Source organism: Octopus bimaculoides, chromosome 9 (assembly GCF_001194135.2).
Source record: "Octopus bimaculoides isolate UCB-OBI-ISO-001 chromosome 9, ASM119413v2, whole genome shotgun sequence".
NCBI classification, from domain to species: domain Eukaryota; kingdom Metazoa; phylum Mollusca; class Cephalopoda; order Octopoda; family Octopodidae; genus Octopus; species Octopus bimaculoides.
Window position 1 is genome coordinate 66,410,923 of NC_068989.1, and position 19,120 is coordinate 66,430,042.

The 19,120-nt window shown below is 38.1% G+C and overlaps 1 protein-coding gene across 2 annotated transcripts in view; it reads left to right on the forward strand.

The window, feature by feature from the left end:
- Nucleotides 1-19,120, forward strand: part of LOC106867621 (AP-4 complex subunit epsilon-1) — a 38,902-nt gene that overhangs the window by 17,221 nt on the left and 2,561 nt on the right. The window contains exons 11-22 of one of the 2 annotated variants that reach the window (XM_014912543.2): nt 217-359; nt 1,295-1,407; nt 2,340-2,443; nt 3,021-3,245; nt 4,722-4,823; nt 6,411-6,516; nt 7,975-8,140; nt 9,573-9,693; nt 10,865-10,963; nt 15,133-15,831; nt 16,943-17,166; nt 18,831-18,988. In XM_014912543.2, the coding sequence (XP_014768029.1) occupies nt 217-359; nt 1,295-1,407; nt 2,340-2,443; nt 3,021-3,245; nt 4,722-4,823; nt 6,411-6,516; nt 7,975-8,140; nt 9,573-9,693; nt 10,865-10,963; nt 15,133-15,831; nt 16,943-17,166; nt 18,831-18,988 (2,260 nt within the window). The remainder of the gene's footprint in view (nt 1-216; nt 360-1,294; nt 1,408-2,339; nt 2,444-3,020; nt 3,246-4,721; nt 4,824-6,410; nt 6,517-7,974; nt 8,141-9,572; nt 9,694-10,864; nt 10,964-15,132; nt 15,832-16,942; nt 17,167-18,830; nt 18,989-19,120) is intronic. The other variant, XM_014912544.2, reaches the window with a different exon arrangement.

Sequence of the window (19,120 nt, forward strand, 5' to 3'; positions counted from 1 at the left end):
CCCACTCAGGTTTTCACTAGTGACTGCATTCCCCACCCCCACTTCCTACTCATACCTTTTTGGCACTACCCTGCAACGTATATTATGACCACCATGCCTTGAGGCACTTACCACCGCTTATCTCTCTCTTCCTTGCTCTACCATCCCATCTATGCTCTGAATTATTATTATTATTTAAATGATATTTTTCGTAAATATTTGTTTTCTGACTTTCAGACTCTAGAATTGATGTACCAAATTGCCAACCCTGCTAATATTAAAGTAATTAGTCAACATCTCCTAAAGTATATCTCCAAAGCAAGTCATGATCCATTTTGGCAAGCTGATATTGTTGCCAAATTGTTCAGCCTGGTGGAGAAATATCCTTTTCACTTTTGAAGATGTCTCAGATTTCAGCAAACTTCTTGCAATCCAATTTTTTAACAGTTCAATTCCAGATTCAAGTGTCATTTTATATCATGTATCATGTACATCAATAATGCTTTTGCAAAAGATGTGAAAAATGTGTTACACAAATGCATTTCTGTTTCCTTTCTAAATGCCAAAACTATTTGCAGAATCAGTAAAGTATCTTGTGGGATTTGCTTATAATCTTTTGCACTCTGAGTTCAAATCCCATCAGAGTGGACTTTGCTGTTCTATGTCAAGGATCACTAAAGGCAGTACCCAGTGATGTAGCTAGGGTAAAGCTGCAAAACTATGCCCCCCACCACTACCACCGTTATAAAATCCATGATATTATATAGTACTTATTTGTTACAAGTGATTAATTGTTTTAAAGTAATATTTTAGGAATAAGTACATTACTAGGGTTCATTTACCTGCTGGTTCAGTACAGCCTGTAATTCAAAATATATTTTTTGAATGTTTACTTTTATGAAACCTCCCTATTTTAACCATTTAATGCACCAGCTTCCCCAATTGAAACATTAAAAAACCCAATGTGTGAAATGAGATGTAATAAAAAAAAATACAATTGTTTAAAGTCTCATCTTTCTTGCTTCTGATGAGGTGCCCCTGTTTCAATCAGCACCTGGGGCATATGTCCCCCCTCCCAGTTACACTGCTGGCAGTACCACACAAATACTGAGAAGACTGTCAGTATTATCGATTGTTTCTCCTACAAATTTGTTACCTTGACAGAAACCATTTTTAACTAAATATATATATTAAGAATGCTTAACTGAGTCATCTTATGACTATAACATCAATACAATAAAGCTCACAAAGTGAATGTTGTTTTTTTTTATGAAAATATCAATATTTTATTTTAAATTCCTTGACCTCTTTTTACACTATCAAGCTGTGATAAATGGTATGTTGACACGATTAATAAATTATTAGAAGTTACCAAAGGAAATATTCCCAATGAGATTGTCTACAGACTTCTAAATGTAATTGACAATGGTGAGTACATCTTTTATCTTTTACTTGTATCAGTCTGTTGACAGCAGCCATGTTGGGGCACCACCGTGAAGGGTTTTAGTTAAGCAAATTGAACCCAGGACCTGTTTTTTAAATCTTAGTACTTATTTTATCAACCTCATTTGCTGAACCACTAAGTTAGGGTGATGTAAGCACATCAACACCAGTTGTCAAGTGGTAATGGTGGGCAAACACAAATGCAAAGACACACACACAGACATGCATGATAGGATTCTTTCAGTTTCCAAATCCACTTACAATGCTTTAGTTGGCCCAAGGCTATAGTAGAAGACACTTGCCCAAGATGCTGCATAGTGGGACTAAACATGGGACCACATGGTTAGAAAACAAACTTCTCAATTACACAGCCAAACCTGCACCTATACATACACACACACACACACACACACACACATATATATATATATATATATATATATATATATATATATATATATATATATATATACATATATATATAAATACTTGTAGACTTAATGAGTATATTTACATGGAATACAAATAAACAAAAGCAATATGATAGTCTTATCTTGACAGCTGTTTCGGATGAACCATGTCCTGTGCCATAACAATATTTATTATGTAACAAAGACCCATAATATCATCGGTGTAGATTTTTATTCCGTGTAAATACACAAATACACTCATTATGCTTGACAGAGATCATTCTTAAGGCTGTTATGGGTTGGACGGTTAGACAGGGTCTGATTAGATAGAAGAATGCACCAGTGTCTGTTTTGGCAGGGTTTTATGGCTAGATGCCTTTCCTAACACCAACCACCTTACAGAGTGCACTGACAATCCATAACGAAAGCAGCAAAGAAGACCTTATGTTAAAAATGAAACCTAGGCACAATCCAACCATATTCATATTCATCTGTTATTTCTTGCAGCTTCTAAGAAGGACAAGGAATTTTCTCATTACATGTTCACATGTTACATGGAATACCTTCGGAAAGAGTCACTTCCCAACACCATTATTCAGGTGGCAGTGTGGGTAAGAGTCTGCAATTTTTACAACACTTTTTTACATCTTCTTACCTTTCCTTTTTTTTTTTGTCCCCCCTCTGTTCCGTCTGCTTTCTTTTGTTTCTCTTTTTCTTTCTTTCTTTCCTCCTTTCTCTTTTTTCCTCTTCTCTTCCTACCATTCTTTCCTTCTTATCTTCCTTCAATCTTTTCCCTCTTTCCTATCTTTCTCTCTTTCAGTCCTTTCCTTTCCTCCCTTCCTTCCTTCCTTCCTTCCTTTCCTTTCTTCCCTTCCTTCTTTTCTTTTGTTTCCTCCTTTGTTCCTTCTTCCCTTCCTTCATTCTTTTCTTTCATTTTTTCCATTCTTTCTTCAATCTCTTCTTTCCTTCCTCTCTTCCTTCATTCTTTGTTTTCTTTCTTTTTCCTTCCATTCTTTCTTCAATCTCTTCCTTCCTTCCTTCCTTCCTCCCTTCCTTCATTCTTTCTTTCCTTTCTTGCATCTTTTCTTATCCTCTGTCTTCCCTCCTTTCTTAAGAAAAAAAATTAAAAAAACAGAAGGCAAATGAGAAGAACCCTTTGTCTGAGAAACCTATCCATTCATTTTCCAGGTGATCAGTGAGAATCCTTGTGAAGTTAGTAAGTCATTGCCAACTACGGATATTGTCAGTATTTTGTTGTCTCATTTCTGTAACAAAACCACTTCTGATGAAAGTCGCTGCTGGATATGGACAGCAATGACTAAAATAATGCACACCTTGGATCATGAATCTACCCTTTTGGCCCTTAATTCTCTTGATGTTGCTGATATAAATATGTCTTCAGAAACAAACCAGGTAAGAACAAATTCTATTATATCTGTAAGAACCTATCTCTAACCATCTCTCACTCTCACTCTCCCATACACCCTTCCAAACACTACCCATTCACTCACACTTCCTGGTCTCCTGTCCCCACTCATTTTTACTTTCCTTGTATCATGACAGACAGTCCACCCTGACACTTCATCAACATTATTCTTATCTCTGGCCAGTTCCACCCTGACCACTCACATATTCTCTTCTATGATGTGAGTAGCTATGTTCTTCATCTACAGCAAGAAACCTGTTCTGCTCTGGCCCCGTTTAACTTTTCTTCTCCTAGCACAACATAACTTTTGTCACTGCTGTAACCCCCACTCAGTCAAAGCTGAATCTTAATCTTACAGGCTGTATGGTAACCTCACTTGTGCTGGTGCCACAAAAAAAAAAAAAAAACCGCATCCACTACATACAATAAAGTGGTTGGCATTGAGAAGGGCATCAAACCATAGGAATCCTAGCAAAGTAGACAGTGGAACTCTATTCAGTCCTTGGACTCTTTGGGTTGTGACAAACTGTCCAACCCATCCCAGTATGGAACTTGGACATTAAAACGATGATGATGAGGATGATTATGTTGGGTGTTTGTGTATGTATAATATTAAAAAATTGTGTCATTCCAAAAGAAAACAAGTTTTAGAAAAGTTTTTTTTCTCTGCTGTTGCTTATCCAAGCATGTTGTAATGTTGCTGTTTTCTGACAATGAAAATCTTAGAAAAAAATGTCTTCTGGGTTCAGTCCCACCGTGTGTCACCTTGGGCAAGTCTCTTCTGCTTCAGCCTTTGGCTGACCAAAGTTTTGTGAGTGGATTTGGTAGACGAAAACTGAAGTATATATTTATGTGTGGTTACGTCTGTCACCTAGCAGTTCGGCAAAGGCGACCGATAGAATAAGTTTTAGGCTTACAAAGAATAAGTCCTGGAGTCGATTTCTTCGACTAAAAACCTTTAAGGTGGTGCTCCAGCATGGCTGCAGTCAAATGACTGAAACCAGTAAAAGAATAAAAGAACAATCCAGCATGGCCCACAGACTTCAGGCTGAAATATATGAAAGAATGTGTTTATAAAGGGAGGTAACTATCTTATCAATATTAGAGTAATGTCCCTTGAACCGTTGTAATTTGCTTCTGTTTCTCTTTTCCTTACCCACTGTCTTTGGCGCTTGACATTTTTATAGGGAACCCATTTCTCATCACCAGTTAGTATTCGGTCAAAAAAAGGTAACCCATTTCTCATGGCTAGTTACTATTCGATCAAAAAAAGGTTCATTCGTGTGACGTGACTGCAAAGAAGAGCACTCATTCACTCCCTTTGGGAAAGTCTATGGCAAAGACACTTGCTCATTCCAAAGGTTGACACTCCAGTTCATGGCCAAAGCTTGGTCTTGCACTACTACTACTTCTATTTGTAATCTTTTGCTATCAATTTTAATCTAACTTTTTATGTCTTTCAGCGGTTCCAAGAAGTGAAACGACTAACTTCTTTTTACTTCAATCAGAATTCAAATTCAGAAGCAGGCTTGTCCTTCCACGTAAATCAATCTTTTACCAGTGAAGTAAGTGAAGCTTCATTATTTATTTATCTTTTGCTTTATTTACTTATTTCAGTGATTGGACTGTGGCCATGCTGGGGCATTGCCTTGTAAAGTTTAATTGAATAAATTGACACCAGTAATTTTTTTTTTTTCATGTTTGTAACATATTCTATCAGTGTCTTTTGCCGAACTGCTAATTTATGGGGATGTAAACAAACCAACACTAGTTGTCAAGCAGTGATGGAGGACAAGCACACACACACACACACACACACACATTCACACACACACACCTTTATATGTACATATATAACAGTCTGCCAAATTCATTCTGAAGGCATTGGTTGGCCCAAGCCTATATGAAAAATCTAAGGTGCCTTGCCATGGGACTGAACCTGAAACCACATGGTTGCAAAGTCAGCTGCTTAACTACACAGTCACACTTGCTCCTATTACCTTTTCCTGTGCTTATATTATTTCCCTGTCATCTATTTTCTGTATCCTACACTTTAATATTTAGACATTCCTTAAGGCAACGAGCTGGCAGATTCGTTAGCATGTCAGGCAAGATGCATAGCAGCATTTCGTCTGTCTCTCTGTTCTGAGTTCAAATTCCACCAAGGTTGACTTTGCCTTTCATCTTTTTGGGGGTCGATAAAATAAGTACCAGTTGAACACCAATAAGTTCAATGCAGTTAATGTTCTTCAACAGTTGCAAGTTGATAGCTGCAGGGAAAATAAATGGTAAGGAACAAATTCTGATATTCTGGGTAGGAATGACTAATGAAGGGATTATTGCAAAGCTTTGCCTAGTGGTTAATGTGTGACCCAAATCCTGGTAGAGCAGAAAGTGTGAGTTGCAGAAGAGGGGAAACACAGGATGGGTGACATAAGCAGAGACAAGTGAGTTAGGAGTACATGATTGAAAGTGATATGAAACCAGTCATCTCTGAGATGCAAAGGCCATTGAAGTTTCTGTAGAAAAGGTAAAGAGAAGACACAGCTTGTCTGTGGTCCACAAGAGGATTCCACTGCTAATAGATTTATTTGTATATTTCTGTTTATTTCTCTGATAATCAGCCAGTCTCTTCTCTCTCTTATTGTTACACACACATGCTCATGTGCATCAAGAAAACACCACCGCAGCCCTCAGCTAGAGCCCTCACAGTCACTCCTAATACTGGGTCCACGTATCAGTGAGGCTCTCTCCCTGCAAAAATACATCCTTTGCATAGCTAGGACTGTATCCTAGGCACTATTTCTTCTCTTTTGGGCCCTAGCAACTATTGACACTCTACAAAGCTTAAGTGCAGCTCCTTTAGGAGCACCCACCCAATCTGGGTCATTACTGCTTTTCTACCCTCTGACATTCTATCCCACATCCAAAGAAGGGCTACTCGGTTGGTTGATATTGTGTCACTAATAGACACACTCCAGCCCCTGCTCAAAGCGTCTCGAATGGTTAAGTGTTCTGCCTCTTCCACCTGTCCCAGCAATTAAAAAGTTTTTAAAAAATTAACAAAAAAAAAGCAGACATCACAGTTTCATGAAATTTCGAAACAGTTCCATCTGTTAAGTTGTCTAAAATACCTTTTTCTTAATTTTCAGTTGGATTTTACACTTTCCTTTGTCGATGATTATGTAAGTTTGTCCTTAGAGAATGGGGCTATGCCTTTCAAGCTGAACCAAAACGAGAATAACAATAGTAAAAATGGTAAGTTATCACTTTCATATATGTTGTTGTTTTTATATGACAAATCCAACAAGCATAGATATAGGAGGGAGTGCTGAAAAGTTCCTGGCTTTAGGTAAAAGAAAATACAGGAGGATTAGTTGATTATGATTTTATTCAATATATTCCTCTCTTTGGTTCACATACTTATTGCAGTGGTCCTTCAGTTTTTCTAAGCTCTGTAAAAGAACTCGGAAGGTTGGGCCTCCAACTAGGCCTTTTGTGATACCCTTAAAGCCAGAAACTTTTTAGTGGTTGAGAAATTCACGTCACAACTATACCTGTTCTGGGGAGGCAAGAGAGAGTACTGTTATCTTTTCATTGAGCTTCCCCAGTAAAATCTACACCGAGTATCTTGTAAAGAGATTTAAGGATATTGTTGAGCCCAAACTAGGTAAAGAACAGTGTGGCTTATATTATGTACACAGTACAAGTGACTAAGCATTCACTCTGTGGCAGGTCTTCGAAAAATCTGGGGCATATTACCAAGAAATGTAGGCTTGCTTTATAGACCCAGAAAAGGTATAAGACCGAATGTTGCAGGACATGCTGTGGAAGGTTTTGCTGGAGTTTGAAATCAATGATTCACTTCAGCTTGCCAGATTGCCATGAAGCCCCTATACAAATGCTGGAATGTTCATGTTCAGGTGATTGGTGCTAAGTCGATACCTTTCAACAGGAATGTTGGACTTCAGCAGTGGTGCATTCTGTTATCTCTCCTCTTCATAATTCATAGGAACTAGATTGGCATGTGCAGCCATTGTAGAAGTGACATCAAAACTAGTGGATGTGGGGATTAGTTAGCTGATATTTGCAGGCATCATGGTGTTAATTGGCTCATTAGAAGATGTTCTCCAGCTTGCACTAAATGGATTTGCTACCAAGTGCTGCAAGGCAGAGATGAGAATAAGTGTTGTGAAGACTGAAACGTTACTCCTTTCAAGAAAACCACCGAATTGCACTCTGCCTGTTATCAGAACATCACCTGACAATGAAGAAGTTCAAATATGTTAGGGTTGTGTTCATTGTTGATGGAGGCAGGAAGCTGAATTGATACTGAAATTACTGGTACTGGTACAGTAATGCACCAGTTTCAACATTCAACCCTCAAAAGACGAGAGGCTGGTAAAAAGCCCATCTTGCAACTTGCTATCTTCTGTTTGGTTTCCATGACTGTCCTCACCTAAGGCTATAAATGTTGGGTAATTAGTGAAAGAAGCCATGCCAAAGCTGACATCAGAGCAGTCATGTGGCTTGTCAGATCCTGCCAGACCATCCAAACTATGCTAGAATGGCAAATGGAATTTAGATGGTAGTGGTGGTGGTGACAGTAGCAGTGGTGGCAATAGTAGTAGTAGTAGTAGTAGTAGTAGTAGTAGTAGTAGAAACGATATATAAATAAAGAAGTGAAAAAAAGAAGTGTACATTTTGTTTTTGCAGAAATGTGGCTGTTTGATGATATGCAGTACGACAGTTACCCTTCTTCAGAAATACCGCCCTGGCCAAATCAGATAGAGAATGGTCGTACTAATAGAAAAGCTGATGTAAACAGCAACAGCAGTGCTGAGAATACTTTCACAAATATTAGCAACAAGTCTAAGAACTTGTAAGTATTGTATCAATTTACTCTTCATTCATCTACTCATTTATATCTTTTATTTTTTTACGGACTGTGGCTGTGATGGGACACAGTTTCAAAGGCTTTTAGTCAAACACATCAACCCAAGTCTTTTTTTTTTTTTCTAATCTGGTGCTTATCCTGGCAGACTCTCTTGCTAAACCACTAAGTTACTGGGACATGAACAAAGCAACATTGGTCATCAAGTCGGGTGAGGGAGGGACAATAAACAAACACTCACACACATACTTGTACATACATGTATGAGGTCGTTGCCAGTGCCTCTGGATTAACTCCTGTGCAGGTGGCGCATAAAAAACACCATTTGAGCGTGGTCGTTACCAACACCACCAGAGGCACTCGTGCCGGTGGCACGTAAAAGCACCCACTACCTTCTCGGAGTGGTTGGCACTAGGAAGGGCATCCAGCTGTAGAAACTCTGCCAAATCAGATTGGAGCCTAGTGCAGCCATCTGGTTCGCCAGTCCTCAGTCAGAGCATCCAACCTGTGCTAGCATGGAAAGCGGACGTTAAACAATGATGATGATGATGATGATGATATCATCATCATCATCATTTAATGTCCACCTTCCATGCTGGCATGGCTGGGATGGTTTGACAATAGCTGGCCAGGCAGAAGCCTGCACCAGACTTTTGTAACTGTTTTTGCAGGATTTTTACAGCTGGATGCCTTTCCTAACACCAACCACTCAGCCAAGTAGACTTGGTGCTTTTTACGTGGCACTAGCATAGGCAAGATAAGTTTTGGCAAGGTTTTTACAGCTGGATGCCCTTTCGAACGCCAACCTCTTTACAGTGTGAACTGGATGCTTTTTAAGTGGCACTTGTGCTGACAGGGTCACCAAATAACTTACAAGACATAAATCTTTTGTGAGGGTAGGGGGCATTGGAGGAGGTGATCTTGTGTCAGATGATGAAAGGTTATAGTGAGGCAGAGAGATAGAAACAGGTGTGTTGCAGTAGAGGAGGTACGAGGTTACCTGGCCAGAGAGAGAGATCAGAAATGGAGACAGAAAGAGGTACACTGCTGCAAAGGAAAAACATGGATACCCAACCTGAAGGAAGTGCAGAAGAAGGAGAAAAAGAGGGAGAGAGAGAGAGAGAAATCAGAAATGAAGACAGAAACAGGTGCGCTGCCACAAAGGAAATAAATGAGAGAAGTGCAAGAGAAGGGGAGAGAGAGAGAGAGGGAGACAGCAGTAAGGGGATGAAAAACCATCAATAAGAAGATAAAGCTGCAGCTGTTATACTAACAACCGTCTACATCTGTGAAACTGAGAAGGCAGAAAAAATTTCTCAACTACCTGACATGCCCCATTGATGCTGCCTACTTTCAAAGCAGCAGCATTGGCAGTGGTTACTTTAAGTTGTTTTATCTCCGTTTTTACTTTTTGTTTCAGTAATTCCCAGTTACTTCAATTAAAGGGTATTAAAAAAGTCTGGACTAAAGATGGCATTATCCAAGAACATTCTACCGCTAATTCTTCGAGTGAGAAACCTGATTTTGTTGGTGGTTTACAGGTAATATTTTTTTTATTTTATTTCCTTTTACTTCTTAGTCCACAGAATATTTCTCACTAGAAAAGAATATTGATTTCAGATTTTGGCGCAGGGCCTGCAATTTCGAGGTGGGTAAGTCGATTCCATCTACTCCAAAGCTCAACTGGTACTCACAGATGTTGTGGGATGTATCATCAGTAATGTTTCTGGGGTTTCTGATCTTTGAACATCAGAGCCCCCAGCTTGCATCTCAACAGTAGCAAACCACTGGTTTGTCTTCTTTATCCAAAGCCACTTAGTGACTTTTTCTACACCTTCAATTGATAGAATTTACAGCGTTCCTCTCTGCTGCTTATATATATACATATTAAACAAAGATTGGGAAATTTGGTAAGACAGGACTCACTGAGGCAGATTTTCTACAGCTGGATGCTCTTCCTGTCACCAGCTCAAACTGCTTCCAAGCAACATAATACTTTCTAATGGCCGGCACGCTAGAAAATCATTCGAGCGAGGTCGTTGCCAATGCCGCTGGACTGGCACCTGTGCAGGTGGCACGTAAAAAACACCTTTTTCAGTGTGGCCGTTGCCAGTACCGTGTGACTGGCCCTCATGCCGGTGGCACGTAAAAGCACCCACTATACTCTCGGAGTGGTTGGCATTAGGAAGGGCATCCAGCTGTAGAAACTCTGCCAGATCAGATTGGAGCCTGGTGCAGCCTTCTGGCTTGCCAGTCCTCAGTCAAATCGTCCAACCCATGCTAGCATGGAAAGAGGATGTTAAACGATGACGATGATGACATCTTTTCCACAGAATGCTGGAAGCAAATGACATCACTTATATATCGGTGACACTCATTTAGAATCGTCACATGATATCATGACAAGGGGACACATATACACACATGCACACGCGCACACACACACACACACACACACATAAGATAGGCTTCCATATAGTTCCCATCTGTCAAGTCCACTCACAAGACATTGGTCAACCCGGGACTGTAGTAGAAAACATTTGTGCAAAGTGCTGTGCATTGGAACTGAACCCGAAACTACATGGTTAGCAAGCTAGCTTCTTACCCACACAGCCATGCCTTCTAATTTTTAGGAATTACTATGTAATTTCGTTGTGAATAATTGTAAATCCCCAAAACTCCGAGACATGTTTAAATATTATTTTGTGACAGCAGGGTGACGGAGCCAAAGAACTCAGTCAAGAAGAAGAAATAAAACAGAACGAAAAGCAACAATTTGCCACTGCTTTATTTGCTGGGATTTCACCGCAGGTGCTGTACATTATATTTTTTTTTGTTTTAGTTTATTTTTGCCTTTTGATATTTTTTGTTTTTTGGGAGTTGATTCTTGCAGGAAATTTCTTACTGTGACTTATAATTTATTTTGTAAAAAATTATGTAAAATACTAGTTCTTTGTTACAAGTTAAATGGTAAACTTTTAAATTCATGTTATGTCATCATCATCATCATCATCATCGTTTAACGTCCGCTTTCCATGCTAGCATGGGTTGGACGATTTGACTGAGGACTGGTGAAACCAGATGGCTACACCAGGCTCCAATCTGATTTGGCAGAGTTTCTACAGCTGGATGCCCTTCCTAACGTATATATATATGTTTTCCTGTCTTGTTTTCTGTCTGCCACTACATGGTACAAATTTAATTTGTGGTTCGTGGGAAGAGCTATTTTAACGATGCGTCCTGCCCTACTCTTCGAAACGCCTGTTAGAATGGGGGTAGCTGATGAAGGAAAATGTTCTCTATGTGGCCTGTGTGTGTTCTGTACTCTGGTTATTATTATTATTTTTTTTGTCTACGTTTTGTTTGCAATGTCCTGTACCCTGATATGCACCTATATATACAGGTAGACATAGGTATGCACACACCTGTACGTATATATGCATATACTCATTTATTATATACATATATATATATATATTGTCATCGTCATCATTGTCAGCATCATCATTGTCTCATTATCATCATTGTCATCATCATCATTGTCTCATTATCATCATTGTCATCATCATCATCGTTTTAACATACATTTTACCATGCTCGTATGAATCGGATGGAATTTGTTGAGGCAGATTTTTGCTACAGCCTGATGCTCTTCCTGTCACCAACCCTCACCTGTTTCCAAGCAAGCTGATATTTCCCCATAGCCAGACATGTTTCCATGGAAAGTTGAAATCGAAGGACACCACCTGTATTATGGTGATGCTCATTTACAAATATCATGTGATCGAGCAAAATCACAGTCATGGCAGATACCGGTGTCACACAAATGGCACTCATGACAGTGGCACATAAAAGTATGCATTACACTTTTGGAGTGGTTGGTGTTAGGAAGGGTATCCAGCCGAAGAAACCATGTCAAATCAAGACTGGAGCCTTCCAGTTTGCCATCCCTAGTCAAACCATCCAACCCATGCCAGCATGGACGTTAAATGATGATGACGATGATAATGATGATGATGATAATGATGATGACGATGATGATGATGACGACGATGATGATGATGACAAGACAAGCAAATCCTAACACACACACACACATATATTTATGGTGGCCTACTTTCAGGTTCTGTTTACTAAATCCACTTACAAGGTTTTAGTCAGCCCAAGGCTATACTAGAAGATACTTTCCTGAGGTGCCATGCAGTTGGACTGAACCCAAAACCATATGATGGGGGAAAGAGAATTCCTTAACCACACAGCTGCATCTGCATCTCACCTGTATTTTCATATATATTACATAAATTCTGTGAAGGTGCATGGCCTAGTGGTTAAGCTGTTGCATTCACAGCTGCTAGATCGTGAGTTCGATTCCCTAACCAGGCATTGTTCTTGAGCAAAACACCTCATTTCATATTGCTCCAGTTCCCCTTCGATCAGGGAAGGGGATTCGTGGCCTGCTCGCCTAGCCAACAAGGTGGGGGTCATTTGAAGGCTAAAACAATGCAAAAGTGCATTGTGACCTGTAATATGTAGCAACATGTGGTAGTCTGGTCAGTTACGTGATCACGTGATTGCATAAATTCTATTGTGTTAATTTGCATGAATTCCTCTCTATCATAATTGTTGTCATCTTCTGAAAAAATGATTATATAGACTTAAGCATGGCTGTGTGGTAAGAAGTTTGCTTCCCAACTACATTGTTTCAGGTTCAGTCCCACTGTATGGTAATTTAAACAAGAGTCTTCTACTATAGCCTTGGGCTGACCAAAGCTTTGTGAGTAGATTTGGTAGACAGAAACTGAAAGGAGCTCATCGAGTTGTAGAAACTCTGCCAGATAAGATTGGAGCCTAGTGCAACCATCTGGCTCACCAGTCCCCAGTCAAACCGTCCAACCCATGCCAGCAGGGAAAGCAGACGTTAAACCATGATGATGATGATGATATGTGTGTGTGTGTGCCTTTGGGTCTGTGTTTGTCTTCCACCACTGCCTGACAACCAGTGCTGGTGTGTTTAAATCCCTATAACTTAGCAGTTCAGCAAAAGAAACCAATAGAATAAGTACCAAGCTTCAAAAAAAAAATAGTACTGGGATCAACTCATTTGAGTAAAATTTCTTTAAGCTGGTGCCCCAGCATGGCCACAGAGTCTAATGATTGAAACAAATAAAGGATAAGACTTAGTACCAGATTTCTCTAGTTTCAGAATCCCATCAGATTGTTCTCTTGCCCACTTCTTTCACTACTCTGCTTTATTCATTCAACCCCCTCACCTCTTCTACAAAAATGATTTGATTTTAATGAGATTGCTAAGTTTTATTTTATTATTATCATAGAACCGAACCAATTTTAATAACTCCCTCCTTTATCTATTTCTTTTACTTTTACTTTCTCTTTGCATTGTCTGTTTTTTTGTTGTTTTTTTCCATAAAGTCTTTTGTCATTAAAGAATCTAACCAATTCAGATAGCTTTCTCACTCATCCACTTGTCTCTTTCATCCTGCTCCATAAATCTATCCCTTTTTTCGCAAGCATTATTTTAATGAGATTGCTGAAGTCTATTATAGAATCTCACCATTTCATAGAGCTTTCACTCCCATCTATTTCACCTCACTTTCACTCTGCTATCTACCCATTACTTTTTTGCAAAGATGATTTTAATGAGATCTTTAATGTCTGGTTTTCTAGCCTCACCAATTACACTTACTTTGCTTCACTGTTACAGGGTATCTAAACAGTATTTTAAGGCCAAAGCATGCCTCATGTCAAGCTTAGACATGGTATCACCCATGTCTACCACTGCTTTCTCCTGCTGCTAACATGTTTCTACTATGTTTCCTATTATTTCATAATCACAGGACTCTCTTACTATATAATACTTATAATACTGTCATTGTCATCATCATCATCATCATCATCATCACCATTGTGTTTTCATTGTTTCTCTTGGATTCAAAGCTTCCATGTTAGGGCTGAAAAAAGAGGATATCTAGTTGAAGTTTGGGCCACTTATGGTTCTTAAGAGTTTTGTTCTTAAATAGCTGATGTGTACTGTGTTTGTGTTAGTATATATATTTAGATTTAGTAAATGGAGTAAAACGCATATGTTAAATGAATTCTTTTATTTCCAACATATGTTTCGAAGATTACAAATTATACCTTCCATAGGAATAGGTGATGTTGATAAGAATGTAATCTTCTCTTCAGGGAAATGCATGGGAACCAGCTTAACCGTAAGACATTTTAACCGAATGTGATAACTGTAGGTAGAGAAGATTGCTACGTAATTTATTTGAAAAAGCCGTTGGAGGTTGGAACGCTACTAGACAAGTACGTTGGACAAGAAGGGAAGCCACACAAAATATTAACAATGTACAGTAACTTCTTGAAATGAGCATTATGTTATAAATTTTCATTATACACATTTTTCTGTTTTAAAACACTGTATCTTGGTTGATTTATGTGAGGTGGCCAAAAACTTTTGTACAGCCATTTTTGGTGATTGTCTCACATCTTCCCCTCTCATTCAGAACCCCTACTACAGTATATAATGATTAGGTAAGGAAATGACTCCAATGCTTCATCTGTAAAAAACGCAATGTAAAACATTCACTTATAAGTTGGCAATTAGCAGAAATTTACAATAGTTTAAAGTGACCAAAGACTTTTGCACAGTATTGTATATACATATATATATACACACACACAATGGGATTCTCTCAGTTTCCATCTACCAAGTTTTTCTTATAAGGCATTGGTCAGCCCAAAGCTATAGCAGAAGACACTTGCCCAAGGTGCCTTTCAGTAGGAATTTTGCCATATTTTTTCTTTTAAATTATAGGAAATTTAATGACAACACAACAGTATTATTTTTAACTGATTCAAATTTACTTCATTTTCTTTACATTTGACAGTTTTCAAGAGTTCATTTATATCTGAAATGTAGCTTCCAATCTTATATCTGATCTACTTTTTTTTTCCAGGATTCTTTTGATGTACAAAATAATGATAATTCTACCCAAGATGAGAAAACAAAGAATTTAAGTTCCCACAATGATAAAAGAGATAATATATCTTCTGAAACTGAGTCACTGTCGGAGTTTCTAAAGCTGAGTAAAAACAAAAAGGGCTTTGATTGGCATTCTTTCTCGTCCAAACCTCTTCAGTCTGAAGAAGATGGCTATGAAAATCTCGGTCAAGAAGAACATTCATTGAAGACTGATACAGAGCCATTCAGTGAACCCTCTGAAGCAGGGTTTGTTGCTGAGCCTGAGTCTGATATCCTGCTAGTTAATAAGACTAACTCCCTCTATGAAGAATACTACTCTATACTATCAAACCAGGATGACTCCCGAACTGAAAATCATTTTGTGGACAAACAAATACCATCTTCTGTTGATACTAAATTACAACTTGAAGCCAAATGTCTTGCTGTAGTAGAAGGACCACATGTGTTACATGAAAAAGAGGAACTAGCAAATTTATCTTCAGAAAATTACCCTATGTTAAACTTCATCGTGTTATCAGAATTTGAGGAGTTCATCATTAAGTCTTTTAAAAGAAAAACTGCTGATGGCTTAATATTGGTTTTAAGCATAGAACTTAAAATGAATCTCGTTAAACAATTAGAATGTCAAATACAATTAACATGTGCTCACTTTTTAAAACTTTCTGTTATTGATGTAAGTTTCTGTTTTCATATTCCTATATTTGTTTTATATGTAAACAAACATTTTATGATTGTTAATCCATTCTAAAGCAGTAGTTTTGTAGGCCCCATGACAAGGAGTATTCAGCATGATTCCCTTTTCATGCATATGTTTTATGACCTAATGCCATAAAACATATAGCCCTTTTGGCTGAAAATGACATACAAAGATATCATGTACATATTCTGCAACTGAGACACATACAGTGTATTACATATAGACATATATTACAATTGTACTTAATTAGATATCTTTCAAAGTTTTAAAATTTCCTTATCCTTATCTGTGCAGAGAAAAACAGAACTACTGTTGATTTCAACATCATCACCATTATCATTTTAATGTCCATTTTCTTTTCCATGTGTGCATGGATCAGACAGAATTTATTGTGACAGATGTCCTTTCTGCACCTTGATGCCCTTCCTGTCATCAACCCTTACCTGCTTTCAAAGTAATATTTCCTTTTTGTAATAGTGTGTCTCGAAGCACACTAAAGCCGCTGTTTATAGTTTTATGTGTGTATTTCAAGATACACTATTTCAAAACAGAATTCTTTCACATTTTCTCAAAGGTTTATTGCAAAAAAAAAAAATATTCTTATGATGCCAACAGAGGAATATTTCACACATGCCAGACATATTTTCATGGAAGATTGGAAACAAATGACACCACTTGTATTACAGTGATGCTTATTTACAACTATCATGCAATTTCATGAAAGAAGACACAAATAATCCCCCACACATACACATATAAATATTCATGTGTGTGTGTATGATACACTTCATTAGTTTCCATTTTCTAAATTCACTTACAAGACATTGGTTGGTCCAGGGCTATTGTGGAAGACACTTGCCCACAGTGTCAGTCAATGAGACTGAACCTAAAACTATACACTTGTAAAGCAAACTTATTAACTACGCAACCAGTTCTAGTTCTTAAACAGTGTACAATATCTAATGCATATTCTTGTTTCATTTTGTGTTTGTCCTATTTACTGTTCTTTCAAGATTACTACTACTACTACTACTACTACTACTACTGCTGCTACTATTATTATTATTATATTGTTGTTGTCATTTAGGATGCCTCTGGAGTATGGTCAAGCACTGAAACATCTGATATTTGTGGCACCATTCCTGTAACATCTTCAAATAATCCTCTTTATATCACAATCAAACTTAAACCTTTAGAAATGAGTGAAGAACAACTGTCTTTTGCTGGAAACTTGCAATTAAAACAAGAAAACTCAGTGAAAATGTTTGAGAAGCATTTTCCGTTTGATCTAACATGGATTGATTTCTGCAAGTACGTTAAACATTTCATTTCTTCTTCTTCTACTTCTTCTACTACTACTACTACTACTACTACTACTGCTACTTCTTTTTCTTCTTCTTCTTCTTTGTTGTTGCTCATTCTTTTAAGACAGTGAGTATAATTTGAGGGAGATTTGGCTGCTATTTTTAGCACCTTGAACAACCACATACAAGCTCTATCCCTTGTTGATTCCTCTCTGCTGTAAACACCAAGCTCCACAGATTACTGAACCATGTAAAGATGACTCAAAATGGTCAGTGTAATCATCCTGCCAAAAATACCAGCCAAATCTCTACTACCTTCAGAAAAGAAGGGTCACAGTGAATATGATAGCCTGGAATAGATTATTTTTATCAAAAATATTCATAGATGGTCATGTTTTTTGGGTTTTTATTCTTTTAAGTATTTCTGGATGCAGACATGGCTTTGTGGTTAAGTAGCATTCTTTGCAACCATATGGTTTCAGATTCTGTCCCATTGCATGGCACCATGGGCATGTGTCTTCTGCTACATCTGCAACTCAGCCATGCCTTGTGAGTGACTTTGGTAGACAGAATCTCTTTGTGTGTGTTTCAACAACTTGTGTTGGTTTGTCCCATTGCGTGGCACCTTGGGCAAGTGTCTTCTACTATAACCGTGGGCCAACCAAAACCTTGTGAGTGGATTTGGTAGACAGAGACTGAAAAAAAGTCTGTCATATATGTGTGTGTTTGTGTGTGTGTGTGTGTGTGTGTGTTTCTGTCTGTGTTTGTCCCACCACCACTGCTTGACAATTGGCGTTGGTGTGCTTACGTTCTTGTAACTTAGTGGTTCGGTAAAAGAGACTGATAGAATAAGTGCTAGGCTTAAAATAAAAACTGATGTTGAGTCATTGAACTAAACATTTTTCAAAGCAGTGCCATGACATAGCCACAGCCTATTGACTGAAAAAAGTAAAAGTTAAAAAGATAAAGATCCCTGTAACTTAGTGGTTTGGTCAAAGAGACTGATAGAATAAGTACCAAACTGTAAAAAGAAGACATTGGATTCAATTTCTTCAACTATAGCCTTCAATGTTGTGTCCCAGCATGGCTACAGCCTAATGACTGAAACAAGTAAAAGACAAAAGTAAGATTTTGGTTTGTAAGAAAGGACTGTGCCCGTGATATTTGCAGGTGCTCAAAAATCATTTTGAGATCGACACAGTTGATTCAGTGGAGCCAATGTTATGAGGAGAAAGGATTGCAGAAATGGTTAGTGAGAAGACTGGATAATGCCAACATGGAAAAGTCAGGGCCTCTCCTTAGCTCATCAACTTTGCTGTGGTTGTTTAGCCTTCACTGATCAGAGCTATGATCAAATATCTTCCAGTCGTAGCCATCCCCTTTTATTGCCCTTTGGGTATTGTCTGTCTAAGAATACATTATCCAATATAATCTCTACCATCTCCCTTTTTCTAAGACACCAAAATACAATTTGAGGAAGATCTGGATGTGATTTCTAAAAGGTCTAACAGCCACATTGAGATGGGTTAAACAACTTGTTTGATTTTTTTAAAAAAAGGAGCCCTAAATATATTAGTTTACATGTAGGGGCCAGAAACTTTTTAATGTTATTGTTTGTTTCTTTGTTTTCTATTACCTGTGCATTTCTGAATATGGTTATACTATTTCCAGTGGCTGTTCTATAGACATTGCACAGTTTGCTGATGCCTGGCAACAGTTCTCTCACATGGAGAAGATTTCTTTGGTGCTACCTCCAAATACAACATCCTTTGACTCTTATATCGACCAACTTCAGTTGCTTCTACCAGCCAAATGTATCTTTGGAAAAGGTGAGCAAAAAAAAGCAAGATCCTATGTATTGTTTCTTTATAACTGCTGTTTTATTTCACACTCACACAAAAGCCATATCGTCCACAAGTATTGGGCAAACATTTCTGATTCATTTGATATATATATATATA